The 14,485-nt window shown below is 31.0% G+C and overlaps 1 protein-coding gene across 4 annotated transcripts; it reads left to right on the top strand.

Annotated features, from left to right (window-relative positions):
- The first annotated feature begins 8,549 nt into the window (after positions 1 to 8,549).
- LOC105280022 (erythroid differentiation-related factor 1) lies at positions 8,550 to 14,246 on the top strand. 4 transcript variants are annotated; one of them, XM_026975320.1, is made up of 9 exons: positions 8,550 to 8,712; positions 9,352 to 10,390; positions 10,486 to 10,902; positions 11,004 to 11,804; positions 12,175 to 12,354; positions 12,440 to 12,816; positions 13,160 to 13,478; positions 13,572 to 13,872; positions 13,983 to 14,124. In XM_026975320.1, exons 2-9 carry the CDS (start codon positions 9,352 to 9,354, stop codon positions 14,122 to 14,124), a joined length of 3,576 nt encoding a protein of 1,191 aa, XP_026831121.1. In that variant the 5' UTR covers positions 8,550 to 8,712. The 4 variants fall into 4 exon arrangements, with proteins under 4 accessions (XP_026831121.1, XP_026831120.1, XP_019887410.1 ...); XM_026975319.1 differs by having other exon boundaries at positions 8,550 to 8,749; XM_020031851.2 differs by having other exon boundaries at positions 8,551 to 8,805.
- The last annotated feature ends 239 nt before the right edge of the window (positions 14,247 to 14,485 follow it).

The raw sequence follows: 14,485 nt of genomic DNA, 5'->3' as shown, positions 1-14,485 counted from the left end.
ATAATATACTGGATGTCCACTTTTTATTATAATATATAGGGTGTCCGATTATAATTCACCAAACTGAAAAACTTGTATCTGTTTCGAGAAAAATTTGACACGATAAAGTAAACGTTATTTATTCTGATAATTAAAATGTGAAAATAAAATGTGTTAAGCTATATTACTTCGCTTTTCTCTTTTACCTTCCTTATCACTCAACAATTATATTATAACATACAGGTCTCAATTTTAAAATATAGGGTATCTCACACTATCTTATTATATTATACAGGGTGTCGACTTTTGACTATAATATATAGGGTGTCCGATTTTAAGTAACCAACCCGAGAAACTTGTATCTTTGTTTCCAGAAAAATTTGACACGATAAATTAAACGTTATTTATTCCGATGATTAAAATGTGAAAATAAAATCTGCTAAGCTATTAATTCGCTTTCCTCTTTTACCTTCCTTGTCACTCAACAATTATATTATAACTTACAGGTCTCATTTTAAAATATAGGGTATATCACACTATCTTATTATATTATACAGGGGGTCGACTTTTGATATAATATATAGAGTGTCCGATTATAATTGACGAAACCGAAAAACTTGTATCTCTGTTTCGAGAAAAATTTGACACGATAAAGTAAACGTTATTTATTCCGATGATTAAAATGTGAAAATAAAATCTGCTAAGCTATATTAATTCGCTTTCTTCTTTTACCTTCTTATCACTCGATTATATTATAACATACAGATCTCATTTTAAAATATAGGGTATGTCACACTATCTTATTATATTATACAGGGTGTCGACTTTTGACTATAATATATAGGGTGTCCGATTTTAAGTGTCCAACCCGAGAAACTTGTATCTTTGTTTCCAGAAAAATTTGATACGATAAATTAAACGTTATTTATTCCGATGATTAACCCATTAACGCCCAACAAGCTCGAATTCTTTGCTCATTTTCCAGCCTCGTTCTCGGACAGAATCACGAAGCATATTTTTACCAAAACAATGATTCTTACTATTTTTGGGTGTGCTCTTTCGAATTCCGAGATCAAAATTGAGCCTCCGTGCCTCAGAAAAAAAATATGGCGTATTAAAAATAAAAAAACACCAAAAAATTAGACTTTTCTAAATGTTTTTTCTTGTACAGAAAAAGGGTTGGAATCCACTTCTAAATGCAACTATCGGTGCATAAAATAGTTGAACTTTAAGACGAATTTTGTTTGTTTTTCGAAAAATCGCGTGATTGTCCTAAAATGACGTTTATATGAGGAAATTTTCAAAAAATACTGATTTATTGTAAATAATCTAATAAAGTTCGAAATATCGAGGTTTTTGACATTTGAAACGTTACCAATTGTTGAGCTCATTACCGTAGATCATGTTTCAACGTAATTTGTAACTTCAAAGATGGCAGATCCAAGATGGCCGCCAAAAAGTTCAAAAATAATCAGTTTTTCTATTATTACTCGCTTCTGGAACTTCAATCCGGTAGAATTTATACTATTTTGTGTTTTTGACATTCCTGATTACGAATATCAAGTTAGATTTGCAAAATCAGTTTGTTTAAACAAAATTGTTTAAACAATTTACTGCAAAATTGTATTTTCTAAGTAGCCTCAAGCTATCGATTGAGCCTACTTAGAAATTGATCGGTTCAATCGTTATTGCCATCCAAAAATCCCAGTTACTCGCAACTCGTTAACTCGCGTAAATGATTCACGTCCGATCTCGCGCTGCGCTTATACTTGGCGCGAGACATTACCGTGTCTCTTAATATAACAGTGATATAAATTGAACATAACACGTAATATTACAAATGCTATATCAAGCGACGCGGTAGCGTCGCGACACCAAGTACATAAAAATCAAAAATAAAGCTCCGAACAATGAGAATCACTGCATAAACATCGAGCGTTACCAAGTTCAGTGCATAGACGTCGAGCGCTACCGTATAGCTTATCTTCATATCATTTGACAGGTCACATAAACTTATGATTAAAATATTTCAGGAACTAAAGCCGTTATCAAAAATCTAACGGCACTTTTATTATATAATATGTTAAAATTGTGGCGTTCCGTTTTCCATTTCCGTGGGATTTCAGACCACTCACGTACATATGTTCGTACATACACATGCAAAGCGATTTTGTCCGTCAAGCTGCCATTCATACATGCATGATTTAATTTATTATAAATTAAAACTGATTTTAATACTTGCACAGTTGGAAAATTTGTTTTCTTGTTAAAAAATATGCCGGTTAACATTTTTGTGTTAAATATTTAACACATTCATGTGTTAATTTAACATGTTGTGCTGTTGTGTTAATTCTACTCAAATGTTAAATTTTTATAACAACTAAAAAAAAGTGTAAAAATTACACATTGTCACCTATTTTTAATTTTACACAATAGATATGTTCCGTATTATTAGTGACAAGTTTTATCTGTTAAACTTTACAGAAAACTATGTTGAGAGTAAAGATGTATGTAAAAACAACTTTTTTTTTCGAGTTAATTTTATCATGAAAAATATGTTGATTTTACATAAAATTTATTTCAAATTACTTCGCAGTTTGCACTCATTTTGGGTTAAAATATTAACATAATATTAGTGTCACCATTTAACATATCCATATTATGTTAAATTAACACAAAAATTTATGTGGACCGTTTGGGACATGTGATATCTGTTAAATTTAACACAAATTTTTCACCTGTGTGGATAATGTTTTATTTTAAGATAAATATATAAATTGCAAAACTTATAAAAAATTTAAATTTACTTGTTTAAATGAAATCATCGTGATAGCGTCGCAATGATAAGTAAATAATTCTTCTAATTTTGAACGATATATTATGACAATTTAAGATATAATTTGGAACATTTTATACTCATAGAACGAAACCGAGGAATAAAGAGAGGGAGTGAGAGAGACAATTTTAAATTGTCAATTTATATTTGACAATTAGAAGAATTAAGGTGATTTGCACGATTAGATAAATCTTTATTATCCAAAATTTATATGTCGGATGAGATCTCACAGCAGAAATAAAATGGCATATTATTGCGGCAATACAAAATACATAAAAATATTTAAAATTAATGAAACATAAAAATGTTTACAAAAAGTAATGAGATCTCTCTAAAAAAAACCTTACAAAGGTAAAAAAATACACCAAGTACATAAAAAAGCAAAAATAAATATGATGAAATCCATAGTTAACTAGCCAAGTACCTAGAAGCGATTCAGTTTGAGGATTTGTAATTTGAAATAATACTTGGCGTGCCCGGGTCGCATTAAAACGTACGTCCTATCTATAATTTGTGTAAACTCTACGTGTAAAGTATTTGTATTGAATGAGTAATGAAAAGGGATATTTATAATCACTCCGCTAATGTGCAAACCTGTAAACGTATTTGTTTAATATTACCAAATACAAAGATTTACGAGTCATTAGTGAAAATACTCAAGACAGTACAAATTTAGAAGAATGCATGTCTAATGCGACCCGGGCACGCCAAGTATTATTTCAAATTACAAATCCTCAAACTGAATCGCTTCTAGGTACTTGGCTAGTTAACTATGGTTTTCATCATATTTAGTTTTTACTGTACTTGGCGTATTTTTTTACCTTTGTAAGGTTTTTTTAGAGATATATATACAGGGTGTCTCAGAAAGAATGGGACAATGCTCGTGTGCAGATAGAGCGGACTGAACTGAGTCGAAAAGTCCTGTACCATTTTGCAATTTTCGCAATAGTTAACGAGTTATTAATTATTAAAAATCGCTGTATTAGTCTGGCCTACCGCCGAATACAAGCGCGCGGCGAGATCAGTGATGTTCGAAATGGGATATTGCAACAGGAGTAGAGGGGATGGCTGGTCACGTACACAGACAACGTCCGTCCGTCCGTGAGTGTCGGGCAACTTCGGGCTTCGGGCAGTGTCGCTCAATTCTGAATACGGCGTGACCAGCTGATTCACCTTTATTTCTATTTATTTTGATATGTATATATATATATATAATTTTATTCTTAATAAAATTATATTATATATAATAAGAATAAAATTATATTATTATTATATATACAATTAATTCTATTTACTTTTATATTAATAGAATTAATTTTATATAATAAAATTATATTATGTATAATAAGAATAAAATGATATATATAATAATATTGCAATATACATATAATAAAAATATATATTATATATAATAAAATAATTAATTTAATTTCAATTAATTTATTGAAATTTTATTTAAGTTAACTGTAGTAATTTAAATAAAATTTCAATAAATTAATTGAAATTAAATTAATTATTTTATTATATATAATATATATTTTTATTATATGTATATTGCAATATTATTATATATATCATTTTATTCTTATTATACATAATATAATTTTATTATATAAAATTAATTCTATTTATATAAAAGTAAATAGAATTAATTGTATATATAATACAATTATATTATATATAGAGGAAAGTCCCCGATTATGAGATACCATATCGATTTTGCCGAATGTAAGGAAATCTATAGGCAGAATTTAAAAATGTAATACGTTCTCTTGAAGAGAATTTAATAAGCTTTAGGTTGGTGAAATGAAAAATCTAATTTAAATATTATTTTTTCTGAAAATTAAAAAAATTTGAAAAAAGAGCTTTACGCAAGATCGCGAAAATGTGTTCCTAATATAAGATACCTTGAGAAATCGGTGTTAAAAGTGCAAACTACATCAGTATTGCAAATAAAAAACTTTATTAGATATTTTTATAAAAATACTGCTTCCACAGCCTTCGCCAAATCTTCACGATTCCACTGTCAACGCTTCCTCGTTTCTCTAACCTCCATAGTTAGATTCTATAAAAATTAAATACACAAAAATTCGTAATATAAATTCGTATTAACTTTTCTTTACCCTTAACGTAGTATTTTCTTTCTTTTTATTACACTATATACTCTTCATATTCGAGCAATAATTATCTCATATTAAGAGTACCCTGAATATCTCATTATACGAGCCACACGCCCAGCGGTTCCGCGATCATGAAATCTAACCTCTACAATTAAGCAATTCAACAAATCGCGTATTTTCCTGTTACTACGATTCTACTCTATCATTGCATACTGAATTTATTGCCAACCATTTCTTTATTATGTAATAAACAAGGTTTAAAGACTTACCTTAAGTTTCTTTGACATGTTTACAATTTCACAAACCTTTTCTTGCAAAAGCTAAACGCAATAACGAACAATGAATTTTTCACTAAATACATTTTACACCAAGAGTAATAAGTTTATGGTGGAATTAACAGATAGTGCTCACTAGTTTAGCAGAAACTCCATTATCTTATATTAGGAGCATATCTCATAATAGGGGATTCTCCTCTAATAATAATATAATTTTATTCTTATTATATATAATATAATTTTATTAAGAATAAAATTATATATATATATACATATCAAAATAAATAGAAATAAAGGTGAATTAGCTGGTCACGCCGTATTCAGAATTGAGCGGCACTGCCCGAAGCCCAAAGTTGCCCGACGCTCCCGGACGGACGGACGTTGTCTGTGTACGTGACCAGCCAATCCCCTCTATTCCTGTTGCAATATCCCATTTCGAACATCACTGGGCGAGATGCGACCGCCTAGCGATCGAGTGCCTAGCGATCGCAGTGGCAATGGCTAGGCAGGCCACTTGTAATAAACAACACCCCGCGCACCTAGCAACCTCGATCGCTAGGCGGTCGCACTCGCCGCGCACTTGCATTCGGCGGTAGGCCGGAATAATACAGTAATTTTTAATAATTAATAACTCGTTAACTATTGCGAAAATTGTAAAATGATACAAGACTTTTCGACTCAGTTCAGTCCGCTCTATCTGCACACGAGCATTGTCCCATTCTTTCTGAGACACCCTGTATATATAAATATAGTAAATATTTATGTACTTATAAACTTGAAACGACACAAAGGTCTACAAAGTTGGCCCCCCTCCTACAACAATATATAAAACTATTAGTATATTCGGTTTGTACATCGTTTGTACATGAATGTACCACAATTTTTAGTATTTGTACATTCCTGGTTAATTGAAAAAAAATAACAAAGTTTTAGTAACTAGACGAATGATAGTTAGCCCCTCCTATGCTATAATTATTGCATATTTATGTGTTTATCGTGTTTAATCGTTTGTACATCGTTTGTACATCGTTTGTACATTATTTATAATTCATTAACTTTTCATTTAAACATTTACTTTTTTAAATATAAATAAATAATTTTCATTCGAATATGGACCTCCGTATAGTTAGCAGACAAATATGATAAATCTTTTTTTTATTGCAATCGTTTGGGAATCGTATGGGAAAGTTTAGGAAACCACTTTTAAAGTTTGGGAAATAATAGTTTTTTAATAATTAATGAAAATTAGTTGAGCGTATAGTTAGCAGACATCATTCCAAATATCTTTTCGTTCTTTTTCGTTTCTTTCAACGCCAAATCATTTGGGAAATACGCTTATAATGTTTTCAGAGTTTGGGAAATAATGATTTCTCCTCAAAATAAAGTTTAAAGTCATCAACCAGACGTGCAGTCAGAATCTAGGGACTTTTGGACTATAGGCTATATAATGGAAAAACGTTTATAACCTTGATATTTCTCATTGTTTTCCATTTCAATAATTTGGGAATCGTTTGGGAAAGTTTAGGAAACCACTTTTAGAGTTTGGGAAATAAGTTTTTTAAGGTGATGCTGGTGTTGCTAGTGAAACAGTGTTGCCATTTGCACAAAAATTACAGTTAAAATGCTTTTTACAAAACTTTGGCAATTTGTACGCACAAAATTGAGGTGGTCTCGTATCGGAATAAAATAAAGGAATATAATAAAGCTTTTCGAAGTTACTTTAAAAGCGTAATAAAAAAGAAAGGTGTATTCTCCTTTACAGAATACAGAATACATATAAACTTTCTTACTTTAATATTATTAATTTTTTATACTGGGAAAGTATATGCTTGGGTGGAAGAGCACGAGGAGACGGGCTTCGCTCGTCATCTAGTACTCTTCCATATAAAAAAATAACAAAACTTTGGGGTGACCAAAAGTACTGCGTGAAGTTACAATGTAGAACTTTGCTATGCGTGGAACCTCGCTTCATATACTATCAGCATATGCTTTCTAAATGTATTAAATATCGCACGTATGCGATGCTACCATGCTTACTTTGCGCATACGTGCGATATTTAATACATTTATAAAGCATATGCTGATAGTATATGAAGCGAGGTTCCACGCATAGCAAAGTTCTACATTGTAACTTCACGCAGTACTTTTGGTCACCCCAAAGTTTTGTTATTTTTTTATATGGAAGAGTACTAGATGACGAGCGAAGCCCGTCTCCTCGTGCTCTTCCACCCAAGCATATACTTTCCCAGTATAAAAAATTAATAATATTAAAGTAAGAAAGTTTATATGTATTCTGTATTCTGTAAAGGAGAATACACCTTTCTTTTTTATTACGCTTTTAAAGTAACTTCGAAAAGCTTTATTATATTCCTTTATTTTATTCCGATACGAGACCACCTCAATTTTGTGCGTACAAATTGCCAAAGTTTTGTAAAAAGCATTTTAACTGTAATTTTTGTGCAAATGGCAACACTGTTTCACTAGCAACACCAGCATCACCTTAAAAAACTTATTTCCCAAACTCTAAAAGTGGTTTCCTAAACTTTCCCAAACGATTCCCAAATTATTGAAATGGAAAACAATGAGAAATATCAAGGTTATAAACGTTTTTCCATTATATAGCCTATAGTCCAAAAGTCCCTAGATTCTGACTGCACGTCTGGTTGATGACTTTAAACTTTATTTTGAGGAGAAATCATTATTTCCCAAACTCTGAAAACATTATAAGCGTATTTCCCAAATGATTTGGCGTTGAAAGAAACGAAAAAGAACGAAAAGATATTTGGAATGATGTCTGCTAACTATACGCTCAACTAATTTTCATTAATTATTAAAAAACTATTATTTCCCAAACTTTAAAAGTGGTTTCCTAAACTTTCCCATACGATTCCCAAACGATTGCAATAAAAAAAAGATTTATCATATTTGTCTGCTAACTATACGGAGGTCCATATTCGAATGAAAATTATTTATTTATATTTAAAAAAGTAAATGTTTAAATGAAAAGTTAATGAATTATAAATAATGTACAAACGATGTACAAACGATGTACAAACGATTAAACACGATAAACACATAAATATGCAATAATTATAGCATAGGAGGGGCTAACTATCATTCGTCTAGTTACTAAAACTTTGTTATTTTTTTTCAATTAACCAGGAATGTACAAATACTAAAAATTGTGGTACATTCATGTACAAACGATGTACAAACCGAATATACTAATAGTTTTATATATTGTTGTAGGAGGGGGGCCAACTTTGTAGACCTACGACACAATCATTCTTGAAATGTATATTATCCTACTTCGATAATATAGAAATTTGTAAATGATAATCCAGCGGACAATGACAATGCCGACACACCAATAACATAACCTATAGCTGCATTATTTACGTTGCAGAAGTTGATAGCTAGACAGTTTAGATTTTTCTAATAATTTTCAATATATACGTACATTTATACACATAGCGTGCACGTGCGCGCGTGTATATAGAGAGTGAGTGAATGAATAAGTAATTATTTTATAAAGATACGTAAGTGTTATTCAGTACATAAAATGTCAAAAAATTTTATTGTCAACGTTGACGCGGTGAGTTTTTATTAATATTGCTAATGTTCGAAGTACATGCAAAAATATTGCTTATACATAATATCTCTATTACGAACAATACCTCAGTAGTAATTTCTATATTATTGTTATATATTATTGTTAATCTAATACATAAAAACCTATAAAAGTGGTTTCAACATTGGGACAATCTGTTTTTTTTTTTTTACATATTGTTGACAAGTCATTTTCCAAGTATGATCCAATCCTTACATAAAGGTTATTAATCACAAAAAATTATAAAAAGAAAAACAGTAGATAATAGAAAAGAAGTAAAAAAGAAATATAGTTACACAATTCCTAAAATGAAGGAATGATTTATAATATACAGTAATTAATTGAATAAAGTGTATATTTATCAAAATTTACTCAACAATATTTTGTTAGAAATGTATGAGCATTCTTGTGAGAGAACGTAAATGAATTATTTTATACTTGTAAAACAAATTAATGTTGCTTCATTTATGCTATGTAACAAATCTTATAAAAAATGCATTTCTTGACATATTTTCAATTTGTATATTACAGATGAAATCGATGGCTTTAGTTGTACCACCAGATTCACCAAAGAAACCTGTCAAATCTACTGCAGTAGTAAAATATTCAACAGTTCAGACACCAGCAACATATGCTCAGTTACAATGCAATACAGATTTAAATCTTCCACCAAGTAACTGGCTCAGCAGTTCAGCAGAAAGTTATGGTTTACAGAATGTATGGTCTCAAAGTACAGGATTTTCTAGTTTCCGTATGGCGCATATGTTTCCTGATTGTGTCGGTGAAGTGGATGTAGTATCAGATGCAGAAAATATTAAAAAGCTGCTTAAACTACCATACTATCATGGTGTAATCTCAATGATGGTGCATCGTATTGAAAATACGTTGTTATTGGACGACTTCGATATACATAAATACTTATTGCGGCAGGCCAAGAGCGACTGGGAATGGCTAAAGAAGTTCTTCTACGAACATATTTTTCAGAATCTTGGTGACAAAGAAAAACGTCTCTTTCACAAAGCGTATAGTAGAAACAGTTTACAACAGAGAAATTTGATATCCAAGTTTCTTTATCATTCTATAGTGCTCGCAGACAGTAACAAGCAGAATGAGAAACCTCAATTACCTGTGAAACCATTGGAGCCATGTTTACCTGAGCCGACGCAAGAGGAGAAAGTACCCGACCCAAATTATAATCATAATTATACGAGGAATGTCGTGTGGACATTCGAGAACATACAGATGCTTATTGGAACGGACATGCCGATATTTGGCGGTCAAACACACCCGTGTATTAGCTTACGATTGCGTGATATGTCAAAACCTATTAATGTTTTAACGGGAATAGACTATTGGTTAGATAATTTAATGTGCAATGTTCCAGAAGTAGTGATGTGTTATCATTTAGATGGTATAGTACAAAAATATGAACTGATAAAAACAGAGGATCTTCCAAATTTGGATGATTCCAAGTTTAGTTCGAAAGTGATTCGAGATGTTGCTCAGAATATTTTAAGTTTTCTAAAAAATAATGCAACAAAAGCTGGTCATACTTATTGGTTATTTAAGGGTAAATATTATTCTGCTAAATATGTATAAAAACTAAAAGGTCCTTATATTTTAAGATTGTATCTTATTTATATGTTATTTTATATATATATATAGGTGAGAATGACGATGTTGTGAAATTATATGATTTAACATCATTGTGCAGTGATGTTTCAGAAGATAAGGGACAAAATCCTTTCACTGTGCCTGTTGCGATGTTATTGTATAGAGTAGCTCGCAACATGAAATATTCCCCTGATTATCATCGTCATCAAGGCACGATCAGAATGCTGTTGAAAAATTGCGTTCAATTATTAGTCAAAGAGAAATATCCACAGATCGTTACATCCGCACATTTTATGCTTTCGGATTTGTATGTACCATCAGATACAGATCCAGCCAGTCCAAGATTATTGGATCAAAGTGAAGAGGAAGACGCTCACAGCGAATATAGTACGAATCACGAGAATGAAAAGGAAGAAAGTGAAGAGGAGCAAACTTTCGCTGCAATTAAATCTTTAACTTTAGCTAATAGTAAATGAATATTTAATTTATACTTTTTTTCTAAATTTTTCTTGTAAACCTAAATTTAATTTTTTTAAATTAAATTAAATTTAATTTAATTATTTTTGCAGTAAAGGAACAAGCAGAACGCGAACAACCAAAGTATAAACCACCACCAATTTCTGGTACAATAGAAGAGAGATGTCTATCTGGATTAGAACATGTTACTCACGGGCTCGAATGTCTTCGGTATTTTCCGACAGAAGACAATGCAGACGAGGAACAAAAGAAAGCGGAAGAGCGTGAAAAAGAAAAACGAAAATACGAAGAGACACATCTGAATATGGCAAAACCTTTCGAAGCAATTCCTATGCCATATGCTTCATTAAATGAGATTAAAATAAAATCAAACAAAATTATTACATTAGACAATAATTCGGAGAATGATCATAGATTCATGCATAAAAAGAAAAACAAACAAAAGAAAAAGAAAAATGAAAAAAATATCGTGAAAGACACAACGAATGAAAATGCGTTATTGTGTAAACTTAAAACGTTGCCTACATGGCAAGCAGCAAAAAAGAGTGATAATATTTGCTGGAACGCACATTTGAAAACGTTATTGTATGAGAAAGCTTCCTTGATATTTGCTGTACTCGCCGAGAAGGAATATGTAAATAAAAATTATGGTACTTCTCTTAGATATATGCTGGAAGTATTACATTGTCAGAAAATATTAGAGATCTTCTGTGGCGTGAGAAATGACAAATCGATCAGTTATTTATTAGGCCGCGCGGGTGATTGTTGCTTTATGATTGTACAAGATTGGTGTAATGTGAAGAAACATAGAAAAGATTATGAGATAAGAAACGAAATGGCGGAGAAAATAGTTGAAGAAGTATATAATATGGATCTACAAGACTTGGATATGAGTAAGTATTAAAATACATAGAACTATACATTTTGTGCCATTTTAATTAATGTATCTATATTTCTCCGAAAGAAAAAACAGAACAAAGGAAAATACACTTTTGTAAATTTATAAGATTTTGATATATATATATATATATATATATATATATATGTTATAACATTTTTATTTAAAAAAATTTAATCTTATGCAAGCACAGCAAAGTCACCCAAAAATATCAACTCAGTTTTTAAGTATCTACATTTATAACTTTTGCTCACATTTATAATATTTGCTCTGTTATATAATGTTATATAATTGTATAATGTTTGCAAAAATATCCTAATAATATAAATAATCGTATAATCTGTACTGTTTATATCTTGTTATAGATGGTGCTGAATTATTACCAAAGGGATTGGAAAGTTTAGAATTTACCATGATTTGTTCTTATAAATGTTATGAAAAGGCGTTGTCACTAGAATCGATGGATATAGATAGAAATAACTTGTTAAGGCGGTTAGGGAACATTCACAACGAACTGGGCGTCTTTTATATGAATCAAGCAGGATGTGCGTAATATTTACATACTATGTACCAATTAAAACTCGCGAATGCACATTGTTCACTAATTGATAAATTATAACTGCATTGCAGCTCGATATAAGCAGCAAGAGAATCAAACGGATAAATCGTCAAATTCATCAGATGTGACTGCACTTTTGACATGTTCGTTAACTCATTTAGAATCTGGTATCAAGGCTTTTGAAACCGTTCACGACGAGACAAATTTGGCGCTTTTGCATTCCAACACAGGTCGTCTCATGCGACTTTGCGCGCATGTGAATGATAAACAGAACACACAGGAACGTCATTATTACAATAAAGCGCTCACCAGCTATCAGAAGGCTCTGCAAGTTCTAGGCAGCAGGAAAACGAATCAGGCAATATGGGATACCGTAACATGGGATTTATCAACAACATTATACACGATGGCTACACTATTGCAGGATTATCCTATAGCCGGACATAAGGTAAAATGACTTAATTACCTATAATATTTTTCTCAAAATAAATGAGTACATTGTAAAATTATAGGGTTTTGAGAAAGACGTATTTTAATATAATTTGATTAGGACACGTTAAGATCAATTCTATCCTTGCAAATTTTTTAAAGTAACTTAAGATCATCAAAAGCCAAATGCAACTTGTGTGAATATTTTTTTATGCATAAACGAATTTACTTCTAATTTATTTCATTGAAATAAGTGCTAATATACTCAACTAATAAAACTGTATAGTATATAAATCGTATTTTTTTATTTACAATTGTTTTTATTGAGAACTAAGTTAATCGATAAATTGTTTCCATTTTAGAGTGAAGAAGAAATGGAGAGAGAGGTAGTTGATATCCTGCAGAAAGCACTCAAACATTGTGATGTGGATACGCCAGGGCCACGCCAACCAGTCTATCAATTTCGTGCTGCAAGCATTCAGCATCGATTAGCTTCGTTATACCATCACGTGTATAGAGAATTCGAGTCTGATGTAGATAACAGCAAGAAAAAGATGAGTTTGCAATTGTGCAAACTGTATTATGATAAGGCGACGAAGTTATTGCTGTTGTTAGAACAGAGTACAGAATACTTAACAGTGCAATTGGAAAGAATTGCCTTAGCGGAATATCAAGCGCACAGTACGTTTCAACTATAACTATAAAATTATTTTTAATTTTCCTGTACTTTTGTTCGATTAATTCTGTCATAAAATTGCAAATTAATTTTTTTAGGCGGTACTACTTTTAACAGCAAGTTAAAAGCATATCAAAATGGCTTAGATTTAGTTTTACAATGTATACCTATCATACAAATATTGTGCGAACGAAATAACATGGCAGAACAGAAGACGAAGGAAGTAACCGATAATGAATTAAAGAACGACAGCGCTGAGCATGAAAAAGTAGTCGAGGAGCAAAAGTTAATAGATGGCGAGGAGAAGCTTGTTATTTTGCTGGAACAAAGATTACAATTTCTTTTACGATCGTTGACCAAGTTATTTCTCAGTAAAAGTCCAGTACACAATAGAAAAGAGTATGTTATTCGTAAATTGTACATATAATTTGTCAAGAATTACGTAAATATATTTTACGTTTTATGTGTTAAGTTGTACTTTTAATATATTTCTTGAAATGAAATTTTAGGTACGACAAACTAACGAATTTATACAAACAATGTTATATTCGAACATTGCGACCTGACACGATGTCTGGATTTATCTTGATAAAGCATGTAATGGATGTTCTGCGACAACTCAACTGTATGTTGAAACAAATGGAATCTTAATGGATGTGTAAATAAAGCAGCAGTTGACAGTTACTAATTTCAGAGAATGTAATTACGATATAAGTTGCTGTGTATAAAATGCAAAGTATATAATACTGAATATACAGGTTATTCGATAATAATCTAATGAACGCTCATGTAGAGGTAGAGTAGTAGGTTGAGTTGAACAGACAAGTCCTCTATACTATTTTGTGATCGCAATAATTAAAAAGTTATTAATTAATTAATATTAGTAAGTTAGAGCATAGCTTGCGTACCAAAACAGTAGGCCGAGTGTTCTAACAAAGCAAGTAAAGGAAATATTCCCCTCCGATTCAGATGAGCTTTAGATATGTTAAAATATAGATCAAAATAAGAGATA

This window comes from Ooceraea biroi, chromosome 2 (assembly GCF_003672135.1).
Source record: "Ooceraea biroi isolate clonal line C1 chromosome 2, Obir_v5.4, whole genome shotgun sequence".
NCBI classification, from domain to species: domain Eukaryota; kingdom Metazoa; phylum Arthropoda; class Insecta; order Hymenoptera; family Formicidae; genus Ooceraea; species Ooceraea biroi.
The sequence above is the reverse complement of the archived record's forward strand: the minus strand, read 5'-3'. Positions and strand labels throughout refer to the sequence as shown.